Source organism: Chelmon rostratus, chromosome 15 (genome assembly GCF_017976325.1).
Source record: "Chelmon rostratus isolate fCheRos1 chromosome 15, fCheRos1.pri, whole genome shotgun sequence".
Lineage (NCBI taxonomy): Eukaryota > Metazoa > Chordata > Actinopteri > Chaetodontiformes > Chaetodontidae > Chelmon > Chelmon rostratus.
The window spans coordinates 4,949,634-4,971,994 of NC_055672.1; the positions used below are offsets into that span (position 1 = coordinate 4,949,634).

Sequence of the window (22,361 nt, forward strand, 5' to 3'; positions counted from 1 at the left end):
ATGAGCATATCTGCTATTTACCTCAACATCTTGGACAAAGGCTCTGACATTCAGGAAAGATACTTGGACAGGAGCATTCATCTTCTCATTGGTTGCATCCATGAACATTTTCAAGGTATTAATCCCATCTTGGTAGTCTTGCCTCAGTTTATCTACTTCGTCTGCTCTTGCATACTGCCAATCAAACAGAGGAAGACAGTAAATGTATATTTTTTTTCATTTTTAAACTTTAACTGATGAGACAGAAGATATAATTGTATAATTTTTTCATTGCATTTTATTTACATGTTTGACTTTGACAAACAGCTCCCTCCATCTGCCATTGAGAAGGAGAAGCTGCTGCTTCAGATCTCGTGAGACTGTTTCATCACAGGTCTCAATAAGGAAGTTCCCAGCATCGTTCATGTCCATGTGCTGCTGCATCCAGTGAGAGAGGTTTCTGAAGAAATCCTAGAAGAGAGGAAAACAAAACCATTAATGTTTATTACAGTAGACACACACCCTCCAGCCAATCACAGTCTTAAATGCTTTGTGAACATTTTACATTACAGTTAAGGAGCAGAAATATAAGATATAATAATACTATCAATCATCACTATTATCTGTAAGTGTACTTACACGTTTGGCATTCTCTGACTGATTGAGCATCTGCTCAGCATCCTCTAGCCAGGCCTGCAGAGCTGCCACTGTGCTGCTGTACTTCTCCCAGTTAGAGATCACCTCCTCCAGCATGCTGCGAACGCTCCGCACCTCCAAAGCCAGGTTCTTCCACTGAGCTGTGGCATCACTGAGGAATTTACTTATCCCCTCTGCCTCATCAACTGGAAGTAAAATATGGAATTAGTTCAGTTTAGTTCAAGCCAAGATGAGTATCAATTGCACAGGTGTAAAAAATGGCATTTGATTATGTCTACTGATTATTTGGCCATTTGGTTGATGCAGCAGTATGTTAGGTCAGAAGGATTGTGCTAAAACAGCATTCCAACTAATGCAACTGTTATTACTTTGTCATGCATAATGCAATATCATGATTTTTTTTCAGGCTTACTGGTTAAAAGTATGTTAGAAAAGAAAAGTGCAGCCCCACATTTACAGAAACAAACAGCTCATGAGACAGGCAAAATTAAGGTTTTAAAGATTGTCAGACTGTTTTTGGACTTACCTTTGTTACAGGTCTTAGACCCTGTAACATGAAATCAATAGTAAAACTGTTTACCATGAGCCCATACACATTTATATTTATATATATGTAATATATATATAAATAACAAACAAAGTGGTGATAAAACAGAAAAGAGTCTTACTTGAACTGTCAGACTTTACATAAACTTCTGCAGATTGCTTGAGGGCTGTGAAGATTATCTCATACTGTTCAAAAAACCTGTGGCCTTCAACAAAAGTCTGGAATGGAAAGACAAACATGACAATACAGGTTAAATACTTTGATAGACACAGTGGCATTCAAATACTGCAACTACAACACCAATAATTTCCACTTACAAGATAGGTTTGCAACAGGAGTTCAACAGAGTCCCGTCTGCCATATTTAATGATCCAGGACTTGAGCTTCGACTCCGCCAACATAAGAAATGCCATCAGTCGATACTTCATTTCCCAGAATTCCAGTTTAATCAAGTGAGCGTGTGATGATGTAGACACAAAATTGAACCTGCAAATGAAAGAGATGTTCAATAATTGTTTATATTTTGCTTTGATTTTATAAGAGGCACAGAGGAGGAAGCACAGAAAATATTTCAGTTAATTACAAACAGGCCTGGTGAACATCAAGTTGATGTGGATATTCAGCTAAATATTATTTTTACACGAAACTGTACATAACATTACCTCACGAGACAGGTCTTACCGTTCAGCCATATCTTGGAGCTGCTCAGGTGGGACGGGAACCCCATTCACTGATCTGTCCCTGTGGATCTGGTGAAAGGTTTGCCTGTGCGATTCCAAGTTTTTTAATACCTCCTGCAAAATGTAATCACAAATAATCCACAATGGCCTTCCTGTGTACAGTACATGCATAAAACACTATGGCACTTAAACTTAGAGGTCTGCTGTGTTACCTTATGCTGCTCTAGTTTTCTGTGCAGAACATTGGCTGTCTCTTCATGAGCATGTTGGATGGGAATGTCCTCTCTCAGAGCCATCTCTGCCCTGTGAAGCCAGGCTCCAATCACTCCCAGAGGACCAGGCAGGGACTTGTCCAGATGGATATGCCAGTCCAGCAGCTGCAATTGACATCCATTAAAAAAACCCACTCCACCAAAGCAAGATCCCACCATAGAGGAGGCTATGCTGATCACAACATTTCAACATGTTCACAAGCATTCACACTACAAAAGAGTTTTATGCCAGTCTAGACAAGCTGAGGATGACCAGAGAAGCAGACTGCCCAATGAACAAAACCTCCTCTGTTCCCGTCTCCTCCCCTCTGAACAAACTCTTTATTCAAATGCTTGCACCCCACTGAACTTTCACTGGCAGCCAGTGAAGAGAGGCCTGAGTCCTGAGTTGTGTTTCTCTCATTATGATAACCTTCACTATGGTAATGCAATGTTCAAGCAAAGAAAAGCATAATGAAAAATAGCAAATGGACAATCTATTATTTATTATCAGGTTTTGTTTAATTTACTGTAAGTATGATAGATTATCATAATTAATCCTGTTTTCCTTGTGGTTTGACTATAAATTATTCATGTTGTGCAAAAGAATGCAGTATAATTACCCTGGCAGACACTCGGTCCCAGGCCTGTTTGACCAGAGCTTGGTCCACGGACAGCTTGCCATCTCTGTGCACTGGCTGAAGCAGCGGGTCTGTCTGCTTTTTCTTCATTTCATACTGTACACGGAAGCTCTTGAATGCCTGCAAAAAATAAAAAGGGATAAAATGAGAAAGATGTGGTGAGGGCTGATAAATGTCTGTTATGTAACAATGCTCTTTGTCTTTCCAGGCCTGACTCACCTGATATTTGTCAGTGAGGTTTCCCTCTGCTCCCTGAGCCCGGAGCACATCTCTCTCCAGCTGATCTAGAAACACCTTCAGCTCTCTCAGCATCTTCCGCTCCTCTCTCTGTCACAATCAAGAATATTCAGCTCAGACTCACAGGAACAGACTGACTTTAATTGTTTGTTTGTTTGTTTGTTTTTCAGATCAGCATGCCAATATGTTGAGCAACTCACACCAAACTGACATTCCAGAAACACCTCATCAATTCAGATTAAAGAGAAAAAACACACAGTTAAGGACTACAAAATAGAGTTAAGGCTACACAAGGCTACACAAAGCCAACCTCTACAGTTTGGCACAGGTTAGTTTTAGAAGTCATGGTAGAGGGAAAGGGGTATATTCAAACCTCTGATTTAGTCTGTTAATTTAGTGAAACATACCTCAAGCATTTGCTCTATGTCTTGGGGACCAAACTATCCAGGAAAGCAGCAAGGCACACAAAGAGATGCAAACACACCAGATGCATTAGATGCATTATTGAAAAGAAGCAAAGAGGATGGGAAATGGGATGAGGGCGAAGAGGGAATATACTCCAAACAGAAAACATGCAGTGCTATGACCTAACTCTCACCTGGAGTACTGGCACTGACAGTGCAAAAGTTGGAATTGAGCCAAGAAGCAGCTTAATGTGCACAAAAACAAAATAATAATGGAAATGATGATGATGGAAAACAGAATTGTGATGATTACAGTATAAAATCCTGATTCCAAAAAGGTTGGGGCGCTGTGTTAAACATAAATAAAACAGAATGTAATAACTTGCTTTTTACAAATATCTGTTTATTCTGAAGTCGATGCAGCAACACGTTTCAAACAAGTTGGGACAGGAGCAGCAAAAGACTGGAAAAGTAGTGGAATGCTCCAGAAACACCTGTCTACAGGTACACAGGTTGATAAGTAACAGATGATAGTATCATGATTGGTGATGAAAGGAGCATCCTGGAAAGGCTCAGTCATTCACAAGCAGGGATGGAGCGAGGTTCACCACTTTGTGAACACATGACACACATTCATCTCAATGAAGGATGTTACTACATGGGTTCGGGAACACTTCGTGAAGCCGTTGTTGAGCACAGCTCGTTTGCATTCTGCTTTTATTCACACACTGTGCCAACTTGTTTGGAATCAGGGTTGTATTACTACTGTGTTCATGCTACGATTATTTTGATTCGTGTGATATATGTGACAAATGTGACAAAATGACAAATGTGGAAAAATTGCAGCACAGGTTTACAACAGTTAAGCTCAGCAGCAGTTAAAGCATCTTTTGATCAAACATATGCTGCTGTTGTGATCTCTGCATGTGGACATTATCTATGATTGATGATATACAAGGTGATTCTTGTGGATGGCAACAATACATACATATAATAATATTACAGATAATGGAGTTAAATATCTATTCTAAGAGAGTATTTAGCAGTAACACGATAATATTTCTTCTCCAGCCGCACGTATCACTCCTTCATATAAACTTAATATATTGTTTTAAACAAAGTACCTCATCTTGCTGTCCATCAGTCTCAGAGTGGTGGGGGTTTGGGTAGTGCTTGAGAAACTGAGCCACATATGTCATGATGGATTTCTCATCTGGCTTGTCTACATCCACATCTACAGAGCAACACAAACATTATCTGATGCACATCCGATGAAACTTTACACTGAAAATTAGCTGATGTAAACATAGGCAGCAGGCCTGTAAAAATCATGTCGGTATTTAACTTAAGACATGATCTCATTCCTGTAGAACTAAAGATGACACAGCCATTACATTTGGTATGAAATCAATATGATATTCTAAAAAAAAACACATTTTACATCCTCAAGAGGATAAATCTCCTCAGGCTGACAGCTAATTATATATGTCTAGTTTCATCTCCATCCTTGGCCTGATGTTTCTTGAAATTAGGGTCAAGCTCTCGTAAAAGCAGAGACATTTCAGTGCAGCTCTTTATGTAATAAAGCATCACGACTCTGCTAGTGAAGACAAAACTGCAGAGCCACTGCAGACTGCTTCTCTTCCACAGACTCTAAAACTAAGACACACATGTAAACTCAGAATTTTAAATCTTCTGGTGGGTTTCACTGATCTTTTCAGCAGAAAGTTTATCAAAAACATTCATGCAGAGTGCAATGTCAGGGTAACGCAATTCCATTAATGTAATAAATATGGCATATTTGCTGATTTATGTCTAAAATACTGGCAAACTTTAAAAGGCTTCACTATTCAATGGTAGCTTGTCTGAATAGTCTACTACACTGGAATCTTTAGTGCAAACAGCGGAAAGGTCTCAGGCACCTTCTGGATCCAGCAGACGGGGAATACCCAGTTCATTTTCTGCAAGTGCAAAGGCTTCCTCCAAATTCTCCCTGTTGCTCCTCCTCCGCACCACCTCCATGTCCACCAGGTCTGGCCTGATGGCATGCACCACCGACTGGAATGCAACACCATCACGCCAACTGGGACCAAAGTCCTTCACCTCAATTCCATGATACCTGAAAAACACCAGCATAACTACTTACTGTATCTTATACAGTACATATAAAATGTATTTACATCCACATTTACAATATATTGCAACATGTCATTTGAAAGTGACATACTTGGCTGCTGTGCACTGCACCCATCTGAGCAGGGCCTTCTTGGCATTGCCCTGAAATTTGTTAACCACCTTTCTCTTCATGGGAGGGCTTCCTGTTTCAGAGCTGGGTATACTCTCCACAGAAGAGTTGCTGTTAGACAGGGCCTGGAGGGCTGGCAGGTTGCTGGTTAACTCCTCAATCTAATTGAAGAACAAGAACGTCAGGAACCATATAACCATAGTAACATGAAAAGCAAATGGCAGTATTTCTCGGCCTCCACGTGGATCTGCAGCTTTATGCAAAAAATACACCATGGTTCCAAACCTTTTTTCTTAACCTGCCCCCTTTCTATTATTAATTAAACTGACGACCCCATACATACATTCATATTATATTCAATGCATAACAATACCAGTACAGAGCAAGTGATAAACAGCTCAGTTAACCCAGATAGTGAACGCAATGACTGCAGGATGTTTGTGTAATATGGGCAATTCGGTAGAATTTTGATCAGATGATTTCCTGTGAATCTTGTATCGTTACTATCTAAACAATTCTGTTTGTATTATGCATTTTTTCTATTTCTAACAATTAAACATACTTAATAGGCTAACTGTGTACTTTTCCAATGCAGAAGGAAGCTTTTTAGCATAGGGTGAAAGCTCTGCGGCTGTAGCTTGTGTTCAGGTATTCACCATGCCCCTATCCTCTGAGATTTTAGTTTATATATCAAAAAATTATCTAAACACTAAAAATAACAATTACTTCCCACAAACGAAAGAAAGGCTGCAATACAGGCCTACTGTATATTCTTAAAAATCATTAAAATTAAGAAGGCTTGCAACGCCCAGGTAAGATTTGGTGATCCCTAGTGGGGGTTGGGACCATCATCAAGACAACAATTTACATAGCATCAAAACACTGAGCCACTAGTTTTATTCGTAGTGCCAGTTTTATTCGTAGGGCATCAACTCACCTTGAAGTGAACACAGTTATTAAACTCTGATCTCTCAGAGTTTAATAACTGAATGAAGTATTACCTGGAAGTAGAGGATAATGGTCCATATCAACCCAAGGACAATTGATGGTCGTCCATCTGCGATGTCGGTGGCATGAATGTTAACAAGTTTGATCTAAACAAAAGCAAAGCAGAGGATTATTCAGGAAAGAAAGTCGCATGCAGACAGTCTTGTAGTGAGATTTTTTTGCATTTTTGTCCACAGATGCCCGTTGGGTTTCATTCTCTCCAAAAGAATACTGCAAGCTTTTTTTTTGCTCAAAGTCATCAAAGTCAGGTCTTTGATGCAGGTAAGTACTTTAATATAGCCAGACCAGAAAGCCAGAAACAGCCACAAGGAGTGAAGGAGAAGAAACAAAAGAAAAGACAATTGTGTTCAACCAGGTAGTAAAGGAAAAGCAGTTACCACAGCATTGCAAACCTTGCACTGGAAAACTGCCACAATCTGCCATGTTTACATCTCTATATTTTGAGTAGCTCAGAATTGTAGGGAGCCACACAGTAACCAGCGTTTGAGTCAAAATGCATCAAAATGCATGTCACAAGAAAAGCATAATGACTACATTTCAAGACACAGAATGGCTGTATCCAAGCATTGCTTAGTACACATCGTGCATCAAATGAAAATAATGCATACAGTATAGGATCACACAGGGCGTTTAATGGCGACTGACCGGAGATCCTCGATACACAGACTGAAGGCACACATGATGGGAGAGAGATCACAACAATGTAAGTCTCAGTCCTCAGGGAACTCAGATAAAAGTGGGACACAGGCTCCATAGAGCCAAGGGATTTAGAGATGGGTTATGTAATCAAGAAGTCCTGTTTCTATCTGCTGTGTCTCTGAACATAGTGCGTGTAGTACAGCAAGAGACACCTTACGTGGACTAATAAATTCTAAACAACATCTTTTTCCAATCGATCTCTTAACCATATCCCGAACTTCTTTAAGAAATGTCACTGTTTATTTCTAGTGTGCTATTTAGTTGTGGAAAAAATGGCATTTAAAAGAGGAAACTGCTGTTAGGACTGAACGCTTACCTTTCTGCCTTCAAGGAATTTGAGCGCAGTGCCGATGTTGGAAACCCAGTGGATCCTCTTCAGCTGGCGGCCTTGCTCACGTGGCTTAAGACAGAGAGGGCAGAAAGTGAAAATCAAGCTTGCCAAGAAGGCTATACCATACAAAGCTGAGAAAATCTTCATTCATCCATCTGCTGACTTGAAACATGGTAAGAAATGAACCACAGAAGAAAAGAAATTACTGCTGTACCAACCACTCACTTTGGTTGGAAAAACCATTATGATAGTTGCACAGTAAGACAGTGAAAGTGGCGTGGGAGTAGGATTTTAGCAGGACTTTTCTTACATAAATGAACTGGTGAGAGCTGTAAGAGAAAAAGTATAATCCTGTGCTCTAAAGCATGAGCTACAACCAGCTTCAATGACATCTGTCCATGTTAAAATTTTTTTGGCTGATATGAACCGGCAGGGGTGCACTCTTGAAAGCATTAAGTGAAAGCATCAGGCAGTGCTCACCATGACGTGCAACTGACTCACTTGCCAAGTAACACACAAGTGTGTGTGTGTGTGTGTGTGTGTGTGTGTGTGTGTGTGTGTGTGTGTGTGTGTGTGTGTGTGTGTGTGTGTGTGTGTGTAAAAGCAAGAAACAGTGAGATACAGACACCGGTAAGCCAACAGCTTCTCACAGTGGGGAGGCTCAGATCTAAATTAGGGCCATGCAGTTTGTGTGCAGTGATCCAACGCTTAACGTGAGCAACAACAATTTTATCCAAACTTAGATTCACAATCTTTATTTAGGTTTTGGTTGCATCCTGACTCAACTGCGTTGTCACTGCCGAAGTTGAGTAAGTATTCATATAATTTTAGGAAATTGTTTATGCATTTGACTGAGTGGATTTCTATGAGTTTACAGTGTTTAGAAGGATATATTAACCATTTCAGACTGAATATATATTTAAACAACATTTAAAGGTCCAGTGTGTGACATCTAGTGGTGAGGTTGCAGACTGCAACCAAAAAAATACCCCTCACTTTATACAAAAACAAGAAAAATGTGAGAGGCACTCTTAAAAGCCAGTGTTTGGTTTGTCCATTCTGGACTACTGTAGCTACTGCAACACAGCATACTCCATGGAAGGCGACCTGCTGCCTCTGTGCATATAAAGAGCTTATTCTTAAGTAACGAAGACACAACGATTCTTATTGTCAGGTGATTATATACTAAGGAAAACATAATTATGAATATTCTATTACATTTCTGCCAACTGATCCTCCTAAATCCTACTGAAGCTTTAAGGACTGAATAATTTATTTTGTGAATTATGTTAAGTAAATCGGTTGCATTCACCTTCACCTCCTATAACAAAGCAGATAACTATCGGGCAATATCCTTACTGCAAGGTGCGGAGAAATGGCTTTGAAAAGTATTTCATTGCTTTAAACTAAATATAAACAGCACGGCCCAGAATTGTGTTAAGTGTTAAACTCTGCCTTAAAATGCTGTGACTCAGCAGTTAATGTAAGTGATGTAGGGGAGTAGAGTGTAGCAGATTTCTCGTTTTACACCATGAAATAAATGGGACCACGAGGCATTATATAATGTAGGGAAAGCACACATACAAGTACAAGCTGACTTGTTGTGATGTGAAGGTGCCTTGATTTACATATTAATTATGTGAAATGGATATCACACAGGCTGGCTCTTTGCCTTTAGTAAATCCACACTTCATCAAAGGTATGAGTCAGGCCCAACATGTCTTTGCAGTTCATGTTTAAATCCTGTGCAAAAATAATCCAGAAGTGCTACTTACTAGTCTTTGGCCAGACAGCACCTCCAGCAAAGCCAAGAGTTTCACCCCATCTTTGATGTCCTCAAAAAGGTCGTTAACCTCTAGTGGTGGTTTATACTGGAAGAGAGAAAACACAGCGTTAACAACACTGATAACTAATCATTTCAACAAATGCAACTTTGAACTTAGAAATTAATCAGACTTGAGAACCAACATATTCATAGAACCAGTCATGTTGCATCTTTAATCCTATATTGCAAAAGGATATTGGTATTCTAAGCCATTAGCAGGGATGAAGAGAAACCAAATGCTGTTTGTGAGAAACAGGCTTGTTAGCAACAACCACAGAGCCTCCCTGCAGCTGAAAAGATGGTGCCTTTTCCTCAGCAGTGGCTTGGTGCCCAGCCCTGAGGCGATGGTACTCATTTAACCCTAGTTGGGTACTGTCTCTTGATATCATATCCACACATTTACAGAGCTGTACAATCTCCAAGATGAATGACAGTGTTATAAAGTGCTGCGTTTACTTGCTGTACAAGTAAATGAAACAGATGTGTATTCATTCGGCAGAGGGAAGCATTAATTAAAAGGCAAGCTCAACATGGGAATTCTTTGTTTGGCACCATATACAGGTCATTTCACAACTCAACATATTCCATGACAGGATGCAGTTGGCTGCCTATCTGGGGCAAAGCAGTGTGAAGAGGCAAGCGTCTGTCCTGTTATTCTATTATTCTGTGTATGCACACTTCTCTCCTTCCTGTGACTAAAGTACAGTAAAAGAATCAATATATAAATAATAATGTTTAGTTGTTAGATATTTCTATGAACAATACTGGAGTTGTCAAGTAAATATACCATTCGACTACAAGAATCTATAACTATTCCTTGATGCTAGTGGTAATAAAACAATAAAACAAAAAATAATTTTCCAATTACACTGCTACTATGTACAGGGATGCAAAAATAGCTTCTGAAATTTGGGTCTCCTTCCCACCCTGGAAAATTAATTCACTGAGCAAGAGAGTCACATGAGACCTAACAGTGGGAAAACTGTGAAAATCACTGGAAAGGTGTTCTAGTAATACAATATCAGAGGAAGCGGACACAAAGGCGGAAGGGAAAGTGTGACAACTGGAGGAAGTTCAAGCTTAGATAACAGACACTTTCACCCATAAAAAAGAGATTCCATTGAGGCTAATACTCATCATTAAATCACACACAAAACTATTGCAAATTATTGCAAGAAACTGTTTGTGCACTGATGAGTCATTGTAAACTTTCTGTTAAATAAGCCAATCTTGCTCATACAGCAGCTGAAGAGAGTGTCAATATGACTGAGCTCTTCCATGATGTGGCTGATGCCACATTAGTCCTATTGGTATGCACAACGAGTGAGCTTGAGCGCAGTGCATGAATAATGAAGAATAGACCAACAGAGGGTCTCTGCGTTGGCCCGCCACATAACTGAGATTCTTCTAAAGTTTTAGAAGCCACGCTTTGAACTAATGTGGGCAGATCAGGCTCAACAAAAGACCCCTCTAAACTAAATCTCTTTGCCAGGTTCCAGACTTAAACCCTGTAGCTGTGTCCGACTAGTTGAACATTCTGCTGTGTCATCAATGATGACAGTTACAGAGAGATCACTCACTACTTACTCTGAATTCTAAACAATTCTTCAGGAAATAGTAAAATTCTGATATTTTATAGTCCTGAGATTCACTTAATTCAGCGTGCATAATCTAATATCGTTTGTTATTTTAGGGTCACAGTGTGACACAGCATGTGTTGTTGTGCACTCCTTATAATTTACATGCATGAGCCTTAGAAGCAGACAACTGCCTGCAGGGAACTGTCCTCACCCTCTTGCTCTCCATCTGCACACCTCATCACTGTCCCTGCCAATCCTATCCATAAATAGACACACTCACATGAATAACAAAACACCCACATACACACCATACCTACACACTCACACACAGCGGACACCACAGACACCTAACACATAGCAAATACATACCCCACACACTAGTTTCTGAATAATTCCATTATACCTCCTACATGTCCTCATAAACACAGTCTACTAGTGGGACAAGAGCTCAAAAAAGGATAAATGCCCCTAATGAGCTTCTTTAAAACAGAAGATGCCTCTGAGCTCTGTCATGTCCATGTCATCTTTCCTGCAAAGCAACAAGCAGCATGACCTTTTAACAGGTTCTCCTCTCGGGAAAACAGAAGAATCACAGGCATACTATACAGAGGGTGTGTTCCTTTCCTCCATTAGAGCCAGCAAACTGTAACTATGAACAAACCCTGTTCCATTAAACATGATTCAGTTTTAAATGGTTACAAAATAAGGTAAATTATGTCATTATTTAAAGTTAACTGGATAAATTCAATAATCTTGTTTAGCATTGTTATGGGCCATTATTGTTGCAATGCAAAGCTCATCTTGCAGTCAGCTCCGTCCATGCGTGTGATTGGTCAGTAGCCTGAAATACCACTGACCAAAGAGAAGCCACATTATCATGACGAGCAATAAAACACCACGAGTCTCACGAGCTTATAAAATCTCCAAATCCTGTCAAGTGATTTATGATGCAGCGTAGAACATGGATGGAAATTCACACTTACCTTTGCCAAATGAGAATTGATCCATTTTGTGAAGGTTCTCTTCTGCACTGCCTCTTGCTCATCTGAAAATTAAAGAAACAAACAGCATGTCAGTTCATGATAGACACCACATACTCTGGGTTGACTTTGAGCCTAAGCCTCATACGTCAGACCAGAGGAGCTGGTGATATCCGTGGAGGACACACAACCAAATGGGAAGAATGCATGCGGCAGGGCTTAATGACCAGGGATTACAGATTTTTTCTTGCAAAGAAGTGGCTGTTAAGTGATTCTACATATGGATATGGTTGACTTTATAGCTACCACAGACACATAAAACGCATAAAATATTAATCCCCAACTATGACTTTTCATTAGTCATACCCTTTGAAGGACTCATCAGGTCAGAATCCTACTTCATCCAATCTCATGCTACATAATTTTACACTGCTTCAGGGATATTACAGCTGGCCTGTACGGAACATGTTACAAAGTATGACTTCTGCAATGGTTAGATATGTGCAGTGTGAATAACATAAGCCAGTGCTAGTATAAAAGATGCTCCTGCGAAGTCCTCTCAAAAATAGGTCATATGAGGAGATTAGAGAATGAGTAGACAGAAATTTTCTGCCAAGCCACCTCTGTGTTCAGTAATAACATGCGTGACTGTTTGGGCCACCCCCAGCCTCTTTTGTGTTCTATTAATATATTCAGCCACAATGCCTCATGCATTATGCAGCATGTATAACAAAACAACTGATTTCTTTGCCATAGTGGTGCTGCTGTTTCGTCGAGGACCGGTTTCTATCACCCTGTCACGCATGCCGATAGGTTAGTGCTGCACACTGCACAGAGTGGCCATTTTTAAACATCCACCCTTAGAGATATATAGACAGCGGTCACGTGCTTAAGGAAGCAATGCGAACACTATACAGGGAGCAAAGACGCTATGTTGACCCACAGGCAAATGCTTCATCACTGATGCACAGGGGATGCCCACTGAAGCATAGCACACACATGCAGATGCACACATAAACACACACACAGACACAACACACGTACAGCTGTTTGTGGAGCATTATACGGTTACTAGTTCGTGTAGCAGGCAATCAACTACAAACCATTAGCATATGTTATTTTTCTCTATCCCAGATTAGCTACACATGTGTACACAGATGAGAGATGAAGGGCGCTGCTGCCCTACTTACCACGTAAATACTGAAAAAATCCAGTCACCAGATTTAAAGAAGTCTTCCTGACAGATACATCCTTAAAGTGAGCCATTCTACAACCCACTCTCCTGCTCTCTCCCTTTGCCTTTCATGAGTTCCACGGCACATATATGTATTTGTGAGAATAAGATCCACAGTGGAAAAACTGGCATAAAAACACACAGCAGTCCTTTTCCTTTTCTTTCCAGCAGGAAGCAAAACAGATCTGGCTGCCCGGTTTCCCCGATGAAAGCAAAAGCTGCTGGAGGCTGTGATGAAAACGTCCCCTCCTCCCTGACACTCTCACACACATACACACTGACACGCACGCACACACACAGACACACACACACACAGACGGCAGAGGCGAAAACTCTAACAGAAAGGGTCATTTACAATCCCGTCCGTCCACCTTCCTGTGTTTTTCCCATCCAGAGGAGCCATAGCTGTGTGGATGTGCACAGCCCCCGCTGCACTGCCTCGCTGTACCATCGTACCGTCTCAGGCTGGAGAGAGATCAGCTAGAAGCATGGCTCCACCAATCAGCATGCGTGAGGTGGTGATGTCACAGCCCTGGCAGCATTATCCAGATTTATGTGTGTGTATATGTGTGTGTGGGGGGCCTGTATTTGCCTCTCAGACTTGTCTAATCTTCTGTGAGACTGACACAGTTAAAAAAAACACTACAGTAAAGTGTCCAAGGCAATCATGAAACAAATCCCTTTGATTTTTTTTTTTGTTGGTTTTGTTTTGTGAAAATTTTGGCTGTAAAATCAAATGAAGTCCCTGTAGGCTTATTGATTAAACAGCCCAGAACAAAATTAAAAGACTGCTACACAAAGCTCAGCGTGGTGCAACAAATCTTAATAATTAATGCTGAGGCTGAATGACATCTACCACCTGCTCTCTCTCACTGTCAATGCTATTGTGACGACAAAGCAGACACACCCACCCCGGGATTCCCACTGCACACACAGTATCATGTAAAAGCTCTACGGCACATCCATTTTTGTCCTGTAAGACCTAGCAGAACCACTTCAGCTTTGACCAGTATGTTTTTCTGCTAGACTACTACTCCACTCCTTTGAATATAACATACAATACTGAATAATTAGGGTACTTGTTAGTTTATCATCTCCTGCAGAAAAATCCCTTTATTCTTTCAAGACCACCAGCATACTAAAAGCTTTTCTGACATACTAAAAATAGTCCTCAGCTTGTGATTCTATTATTACTGCTCTGTAGACTGCTGGTGGAACTGGCCCAGAAAAGCTATTTGGGTGAAATAGATTTTTTTTCTCTTTTATGTCAAAACAGCAAAAGGTTAGAAGTAGCAGCATTAAAATATGTTGACAGCTGCATGCACTGACAACAATGAGCTTTTAGAAATACTACATTTAAATTACTCACATTTATTTGCTACTAGAAAAGTCTCAAACAAAAAAAAGGTTAGGTACTCAAACTGGTATGTCAATGAGTACAAATTAAAAATAAAAATATTAACTTAACTGTAATGAAATAATTGGAAAATTTTAGAGCGTTTGTTCAACCCGCCAACATCGACCCTCATGGACATAACACATTTTATTGGCTTATTAACACAAGCAGAGCAGTAGCTGGTAAAAGGCTATCATAAAAATCTTTGCTTTGCTTCTCTGTTTAGAGTAGTAAATATCCTTAAAACTATTACATTGCCAGATAGGTCAAACCCAGGAAAAATATGTAACATTATGAAACACAGCTCAATGAGAGATGTAAAAAAGGGTGGACTCTATAATAAGGCTATCTTATAAAGATGAGCTTTTAGTAGCTGCTTAAAAAGATTCAGAGCCTTACATGTAATCAACAGGATTTTGTCCTTTATTCTGAATTTTACAGGAGGCCAATTGAGGGAAGCAAGGCCAGGGGTAATGTGAATCGCCCTCTGCTGCAAAGGAAGTCATGTGTTTTTGTTTCCATCAGAGCCGACCAGGATAAATATCATCGTAAATGCTTCATTACTAGTGCTTACTAGTTTCTGATACTCCGTGCTGCAGACACAAAAAAAAAAAAGAGCACACAAAAAAGCAAACTTGTAAATGATAACTTGAAGATTTCCTGATATTCCAGCTGCTTAGTCTCAAATCCAGCTATTAAGGAGCTGTCCAGAGTTCTGAACTCATCCACACGGTCCACTTTTTTGTAGTGAGATGTACATATGTAGGTCAGGTCTAGATATGCAAAGTCTGACAAGCATGAAATCCTTATAGAAAACAGCTCCCCATCATTGAGTGATTATGTCTTAGTCAACTGATTTAATTAAGCCTGATGTAGTACTAGCAGCTAAGTGGCAATTAAAAGTGGATAGCCCAGCAACAAACACCACACGGAGCATCAAACCACTGAAGCATCTGCAATTCACATGAGTAATGGAGTACTTAAGGTGATCTTAGGACAGATGATACCTTTGGCAATACCGCACTGTAGGTGCTTGGATTCATCAGCTGGTGTTGATCAACTGGGACCACTGTAAAAGCCCACTCACTCTGTTGTTGTTCCATTTAGTCGACAGCAGCCCTACTTTAGCTTCGCCAGGACAGCAACAATCAGGCGAGACAAGAAATTACTCTGTAGCTGTTCATTCAGAGATGCTTGACACTGAGTATTTATCACTTGCTGAAAGGTTTTCTGGTCATCAAAACAATATGACAATACTGTAATCTAATGTTCAAAAACAAAGATAACAAATTAAAGCAGTATTCCAAAAGTATTCAAAATGTCTAAGGCAGCTTGGCTTAGTGCGAATAGGGAATTAGGCTCTCTGTTCATGAGATCATATCAGTGTGATGGCTGTGTGTCTCTGGCAGCTGTTACTGACACTGTAGAGTAGGAGCATCTCTTACAGCTGACAACATGCACGCTTGTCTTTCATGTACTTGTTTTTACTCCAACTCTGATGTAACTACTCCACCCCCTCGGTGAAACAATGGGTGTGCTCCACCACAGTGGTTCTTAGTGTTTTAGCTTGTGACCTTTTACAACAAAGCTGCAATCCTGTGTTACTGGCTGAATATTCACTGTAGGAAGGCGTTTCACCAAAAAGAATGATTTTAAGGGCTGAAATAAATAGTAGTAGTTTCAGTTATTTTCCAAGTAGAAAATAATGTTGATTTTATTCATCACACTATGAGACGTCACCAAAAAGCCTCCGCCAGCTGTGTTTCTTCATATCCTGTTTGACACGCAGTCCCAACAAGAGTGAAACCCACAAGAAACCCACAAGTGGCCAGACGTAATGAGAGCAACTTGCTTGTCATGCACACCCCAACAGGAAAGTGGCAGTTATAAATTTTACCCCGAAGGCATTTAAGGTCGCAGGGTGTTGCTAAGCAATGCTCTTATCACTGAAATCAAGCAGGCATACACAACTATAGCATGATGACAGAAACATGCTGAAGGTGTTTTCCCTAAGATGGTTGTTCAAAAGTTCAGGAGGTTTCTTCACAAATTTCCTTTTAATACTCAATATAGACAACTACACTCAACACTAGCAAGATAGTGTGTATTCAAAAAACAACATATCTGCTGGTGTCAATAATTCATCCAACCAGATCGACCGTTGCTCAAGCCAAAGTGTGTCTGAAGTAACCCTCTCTGCAGGATACCTTTAATGACAGGAAGCTGTGTGTGATTACCAGCAACAAAAAAAAAGGCCAGACTACCTTGCTGCATCTACAGAGCACCTAAAACAACTGGCACCATAATGCCTTCCAGATGTGACCTGACACTAAATTTCACTTCCTGACATGAAACAGGCAACAGCAACCGGCACTTTGCATTGCAGATCATGCCATTTGTGCACTGTTCAGGGGAATTTCCTAGACACCGTATTAAAGGCACCTAATTTTACTGATTTTGTATGGATGCTCAGAAAGATACATTTAAAAATGACATCTCTGTGTGTTTCTCTTATTATCTTAAAATTATATATCGAATTCTGCTCGTTTTTTTCAGCAGCAGCTGAAAAGAGGTTTAGTTTCTGTTTGTTACTCGCAAAATATAACTACTCAGACAGACTTTCATACAGTATGCTGTGATTTACTCTGATCAAACCTATATAGTTCTTTCTGTCAGGGCATAACACCCGACTTGCAGCTGTTCTCTGTCATGACACATTTCACTGTCTTTGTGCTAGAATATAAATTGATAACAGCCAACTGAAAATAGCTTTGCAGTGCACATGAAATCAAGCCTCTCTAGAGCAGGAACTGGGCAGTATTGGCAAAACCACAGTTGCTGTGGTAACAAGCCAGAATTTGCTGGTATACTGTACATGTAGAAATACATCTAAACAGAACCGAAACAGATGCCAGAATCGACTAGACTTGTGTAGTGATGGTAGTGGCCTAATGCCCTTGTAACAAAAGGGGGACTTCAACAAAGAGAGACTCCTGCCATCGATCTATTCTCTTACCAAGGGCAGAAAAGGTGTCAGGTTTTAGTCTCGTTCAGTGCATTGTCTGTGCATTCATGAAGCCACAGTTGTTGTGACTTAGTATCCCATGTCAGGACTCAGACCAGATTAAATGTTCTCGATGATCCCTTGCCTGCCTCAAAAAGAAAGAATGAAATTAAGCTAACATTTAACCCGAGACTCAGATGAAAACTAATTTTCTCAGAAGCGATCAAACAAAGGGTAATGATGAGCCTATTTCTGGAAAAAATCATATGTGTCCAGGAGGCATTGACTTGATACTTCTTGCATAATGACATGATGTGAAAATGCATGCCTCTTTGCAACAAACTTGTTTTACTAATCTCTACAGAACATCTTATTAAAAGAAGTGAAGACAAACAGATCAGAGGAGAGCTCTGAGCCATGCGTTGAGATCAGCAGTTACACAGTATTTGCTGAATGAAACCAATCCAGTTCCTCTAAATAACTTCTTAATTAGCCTATCTAGGCCGCCATACAATGTAGTACGCCCTTTTGTGGTGTGGTCACAAGATGTCACAGGAAATTAACATTAATTTTCTTATTATTCCAAATAAGATTATGCACTATCTTGGAAAAATATAGCTGCTGACAAAAGAGACTATGTTACGTTAACTCAAATTACCAAAATTATGTAAAATGTAATTGTATTATGCACTCAAATGCTATAAATGCTCTAGAACAGCCAAGTTCAGTTTAAAAAAAAAACTGTCATTGAATTTTATGTGCATGTTATCAATCTTTCAGTCCTTTCCAGCAACACAGAATGCAGAGGGACAAAAAACGAGGTACACAAGGACCTAATAGCACAATCCTAGTAAGCAATAAGAGAAATAGTTTAGTGTTTTCAAACTGTATGCCTAAATACTCCTATGTGAGTAAGTGTGTGTGTGGGTGTGTGTGTAAGCATGTGTATATGAGCATCCTGCCTTGCAAAAGCTGGCAAACTTCAGATGGGCATGCAGCCCAGTCATTGAATCAGCACAATATTACTGTGCAGCAGTGCAGGAGGAGGGAATGTTTTGTCCGTAAGCCAGCTAAGCAAAAGAATGACACTTACCCTGCAGTTTTTGCATCACATTAGCAATGTCCACAGACGCTCGACCAAGGTGCCTTGGAGAGGCCATGTCGTCTCGCCGCAGCTTTAATGGAAAGGTGGGTCACTGATGCTGCGAGCAGAAGATCCTTCAAAACTGTCCTGAGTGGGACATCCCCTCTGGCCCTCCCTCTCTCTGCTCCTCTCTCCCTCTCTTTCTAATTTCACTGCAGGACCAGGTCCAATTGAATCTCAGGTTTCATGCAGGGACAAGCAGGTTTACTGTCCAATAGAAGCACTTCTTCCATTCACTGCCTGCAAAAGAGATGTATGTTAAGAGGGTTCCACATGAGGCCACAAGTATTGGCAAGCAATTATTTTACTACACCAGTTTGTTGTATTAACTTATCAAAGGTTTATAGGCCTCCTTTTCTGGTTAATGTGTTAAAAGTCTATATTGAGGCCGCCCTAGGGAACTCAGCTATTTGTAACTTTGTACCTTCGAAGAGAAAGTCTAAGACTCACTCATGAGTTTCTTGCATCTTTCCTCAATCACTTAAGACTACCACCATCTGCATGTGACTGTTTTAATTTCTATTTTATGCTTTCACATTACTTAATTGAATTCCATTCAACTGCTTCAGGTTCTGGGTCCTGCTGCTGTGCATGCTGGCTCACACGATATGTTATTTGCAGCGCTTTTCCTCCTGTGACAAAATGACAAAAGTCTGATCCTCTTATGCTCTCAAAGACTACAAAGAACAGGCAAATTACACTATTTAAGACTATAAATGATCACATTTCCTGTGCAAATAAATTCATTGCTTCATTCATTCATTCAATCAATCATCTGACTTGAGCTCTCTATTGGCGCCAAGAAGAAATTAACAGGAAGACACAAATATAGACGTAGAGCTACGCATGGATGACAAAAATGAACAGACATAAACAAAAAGCTGTTATAAAGAGGCAAACAGCTGGACAACAACCATGCATAATATACAAGTTAAATAGTTAGTGACTATCTATGTCAAAATGCAGTACTTCTTGTTTTTTTTTATACATTAGCACTTTAAGGACAGTGAAAAAGGAAGTTAAATAGGAGAGAGTGGAAATGTCATAATTAGCCCAAATAAACGTCAACGTTAGCTAGCTGGGCGCAACCGTTTGCCTCCAGCGATTTCACCTCATTTACGCCGGCACATATATCATCACAAAGTTAACATTTAACCAGAATTTATCAGACGAAGTTGGATACCTGTGTTTTGAATGGCGTGGAAGCATGAGCGTAACTGTTATCAGCGCCAGCTCAACTGCGAGAGGAAGTTACCTGAACAGCTCAAACTCGAAGAAGAGCTAGTTTGAGAGCGTCATCGCTCACAAAAATAAACGTCCACGCTTTGGTAAACAGGAGCCTAACAACCGACGGGCAAACATTAAAGTTTATCTTACCATCTCACTGCAGAGCGTGATAACTTCACGAAGGAAGTGTCTGTGTGTGTTTCCTTGTTGCCAATGGTAACGGTGGAAATTAAACATGGTTGCGTGAAGTTTGTGACCACAAAAAAGAAAAGAAGAAGAAGAAGAAGAAGAAGAAGAAGAAGAAGAAGAAGAAGAAGAAGAAATAGAGGAGCCGCGGCGGCGGCAACAAGCTGCGCAAAGTGGAGGAGGAGGGCTCGGGGAATGTGTGGTCCGGGTCCTGTCCTGCTCATTTTTAGGGACAAAGGGGTTCATTCTGTGGCTGAGCAGAGAGGAATTCCGGGTGCCCCTGCGTGACTTGAGGCACATTACTGAGGGTTTGTCGTGACACTTACAGATAGTAGTGTGCAATAGTAATATCCTAAAATGATGACTGGATGCTAACAGAGGAGACTTAGAGGCACATAAAAAAGCTTTACCACGTTCAAATAAGGTACACTTTATATAGGATTTATAAGATGTGAATAATGGCTTTACTAATAGTTTGTCAATGATTTACGAATACTTTATTTATCAGGTATAAGCCATTAATGAGAACATATTTTGGAGAGTCTCCTCCTCCAGCATTACATTTTCTTTGTCTTTTTTTGCTCGGTTTAATCGAATTGAATCAATATGCAATACATTTCTTAAGGAATTAATTAAGGGTCATATGTTTCTTTCCGTTTTGAAACACAGGCCAGTAGGTCTGTAGTTATAAATGTAAGCTTTTGATAAAGGGTTTCTCGTTTTCTAATATGCAAAAGACAGTCAGTAAAGTGTAATAATAAATACCAACAAAAAATGTTGGGAGGTTATTCTCAAGATATCAAAATTAGTTTGAAATTGTGATTTTTTTGCAGCCTTTATTTGTTTATGTACTTTTTACATGGCGCTGATACTCCTGTTTTCAGCAGATAACAGACAAGTAAGATACAACACTTATTGCACAAATTCCACATTAGCAGTATGAAATCTGTAATATTTGAGGGGAAAACAAGGATTCAGTGTGGGCAGCAGACTCACAGCAGACTTGAAGTTAATCCTCTGTTCCTGTCTAAAAACCTGTGGTAGAGACCTTTACAGACGAGCACGTGAAAGCACACAGCACTGAATAACTTCCAGGTTATTATAGAAAACCAAGAAGTTTTACTGAGAACTACATTAACTTCCTTGTTAGTTTCAAACAAACCTGATGTATAAAACTCAAATGTGACTAACTGTAAGTTTCAAAGCTGCTAGCCCACACTTGAATTGTGAGTTAGAAAACTTAAATAACCCAACTGAAATGCAACCCAGTTAAGTCTGCAGCTGGATCGATAGAGCATAAACCTCCTGGCTGATGTGTCATGCTCTTATGCAGGACTGACTGTGACAGTGCTCACAGCTGCAGTTTCCCCAAATGAATCTTCATTGAAAGTGCTTCAGCGCCACCTGCTGGACTTTGTCATCACATGAACATCTTAACTAAATTTCCTCATATAGAACCCCTCTCTATGGCCTGTTTCTTCTGAATTTGTTGAGAGGTCAATAATGGAAAAGAGCTTATGTTTATGAAGATGTATAACTATTTGATTAGTTTATGGAAAAGGAATAGTTGTATTTTGCATCAGCTGTTGAGTTGCAGTAGGCTGGTTTGTGGAAACGTCAGGCCAGAGACTCTGAGGGCCGAAGTGAAGTGGGAACAGTGCAACAATTGAAGGAAATCCCCACAGAGACTGTGAGCTTGATAGCTTGTAGATGGTTAAGTTTTCATACTTGAGCTTATCCAGAACCTTGTTAGCACACTTGGAAACACTGCCAACACCTTTTACGTCAGAAGTGAGGTTGAATTTTTAATGGTTATGATTTCTCTTCATTTAAACACACAGTATCAACAACCTGTGTATAGCAACAAAAAAAAAATCTTAAGGAGCAAGAGAACACAATAAACATGCCTTTACTCAAGCCAATAAAGCCATTGTTGAGAAGTATTGATCCTAAGGAAATGATGCAAAAGGAAACAACCCTGTTTCCCAGTGTTATGTCCCACACAGATAAGCAATGCACTTGCTAATTTTAAAGCCAGAGAGGGAAGGAAGCATGACAGCAAAGTTTCCGCCAAACACTGCAGAGGAAAAAAGGCAAAAAGCCTGT

At 40.1% G+C, this 22,361-nt stretch overlaps 1 protein-coding gene across 1 annotated transcript in view; it reads right to left on the reverse strand.

Moving 5' to 3' along the window:
* syne1b (spectrin repeat containing, nuclear envelope 1b) overlaps positions 1–18,858 on the reverse strand; it is an 82,010-nt gene extending 63,152 nt beyond the window's left edge. Inside the window, exons 1-19 of the mRNA XM_041954159.1 lie at positions 18,792–18,858; positions 12,068–12,129; positions 9,455–9,550; positions 7,665–7,748; positions 6,643–6,735; positions 5,624–5,802; positions 5,319–5,515; positions 4,521–4,630; positions 3,591–3,641; positions 2,975–3,082; positions 2,738–2,875; positions 2,076–2,240; positions 1,865–1,977; positions 1,501–1,669; positions 1,305–1,401; positions 1,163–1,183; positions 619–821; positions 286–450; positions 22–174 (exon numbers count right to left, since the gene is read on the reverse strand). Of these exons, the coding sequence (XP_041810093.1) occupies positions 22–174; positions 286–450; positions 619–821; positions 1,163–1,183; positions 1,305–1,401; positions 1,501–1,669; positions 1,865–1,977; positions 2,076–2,240; positions 2,738–2,875; positions 2,975–3,082; positions 3,591–3,641; positions 4,521–4,630; positions 5,319–5,515; positions 5,624–5,802; positions 6,643–6,735; positions 7,665–7,748; positions 9,455–9,550; positions 12,068–12,129; positions 18,792–18,858 (2,271 nt within the window). The remainder of the gene's footprint in view (positions 1–21; positions 175–285; positions 451–618; positions 822–1,162; positions 1,184–1,304; positions 1,402–1,500; positions 1,670–1,864; positions 1,978–2,075; positions 2,241–2,737; positions 2,876–2,974; positions 3,083–3,590; positions 3,642–4,520; positions 4,631–5,318; positions 5,516–5,623; positions 5,803–6,642; positions 6,736–7,664; positions 7,749–9,454; positions 9,551–12,067; positions 12,130–18,791) is intronic.
* Between the last annotated feature and the right edge of the window lie 3,503 nt (positions 18,859–22,361).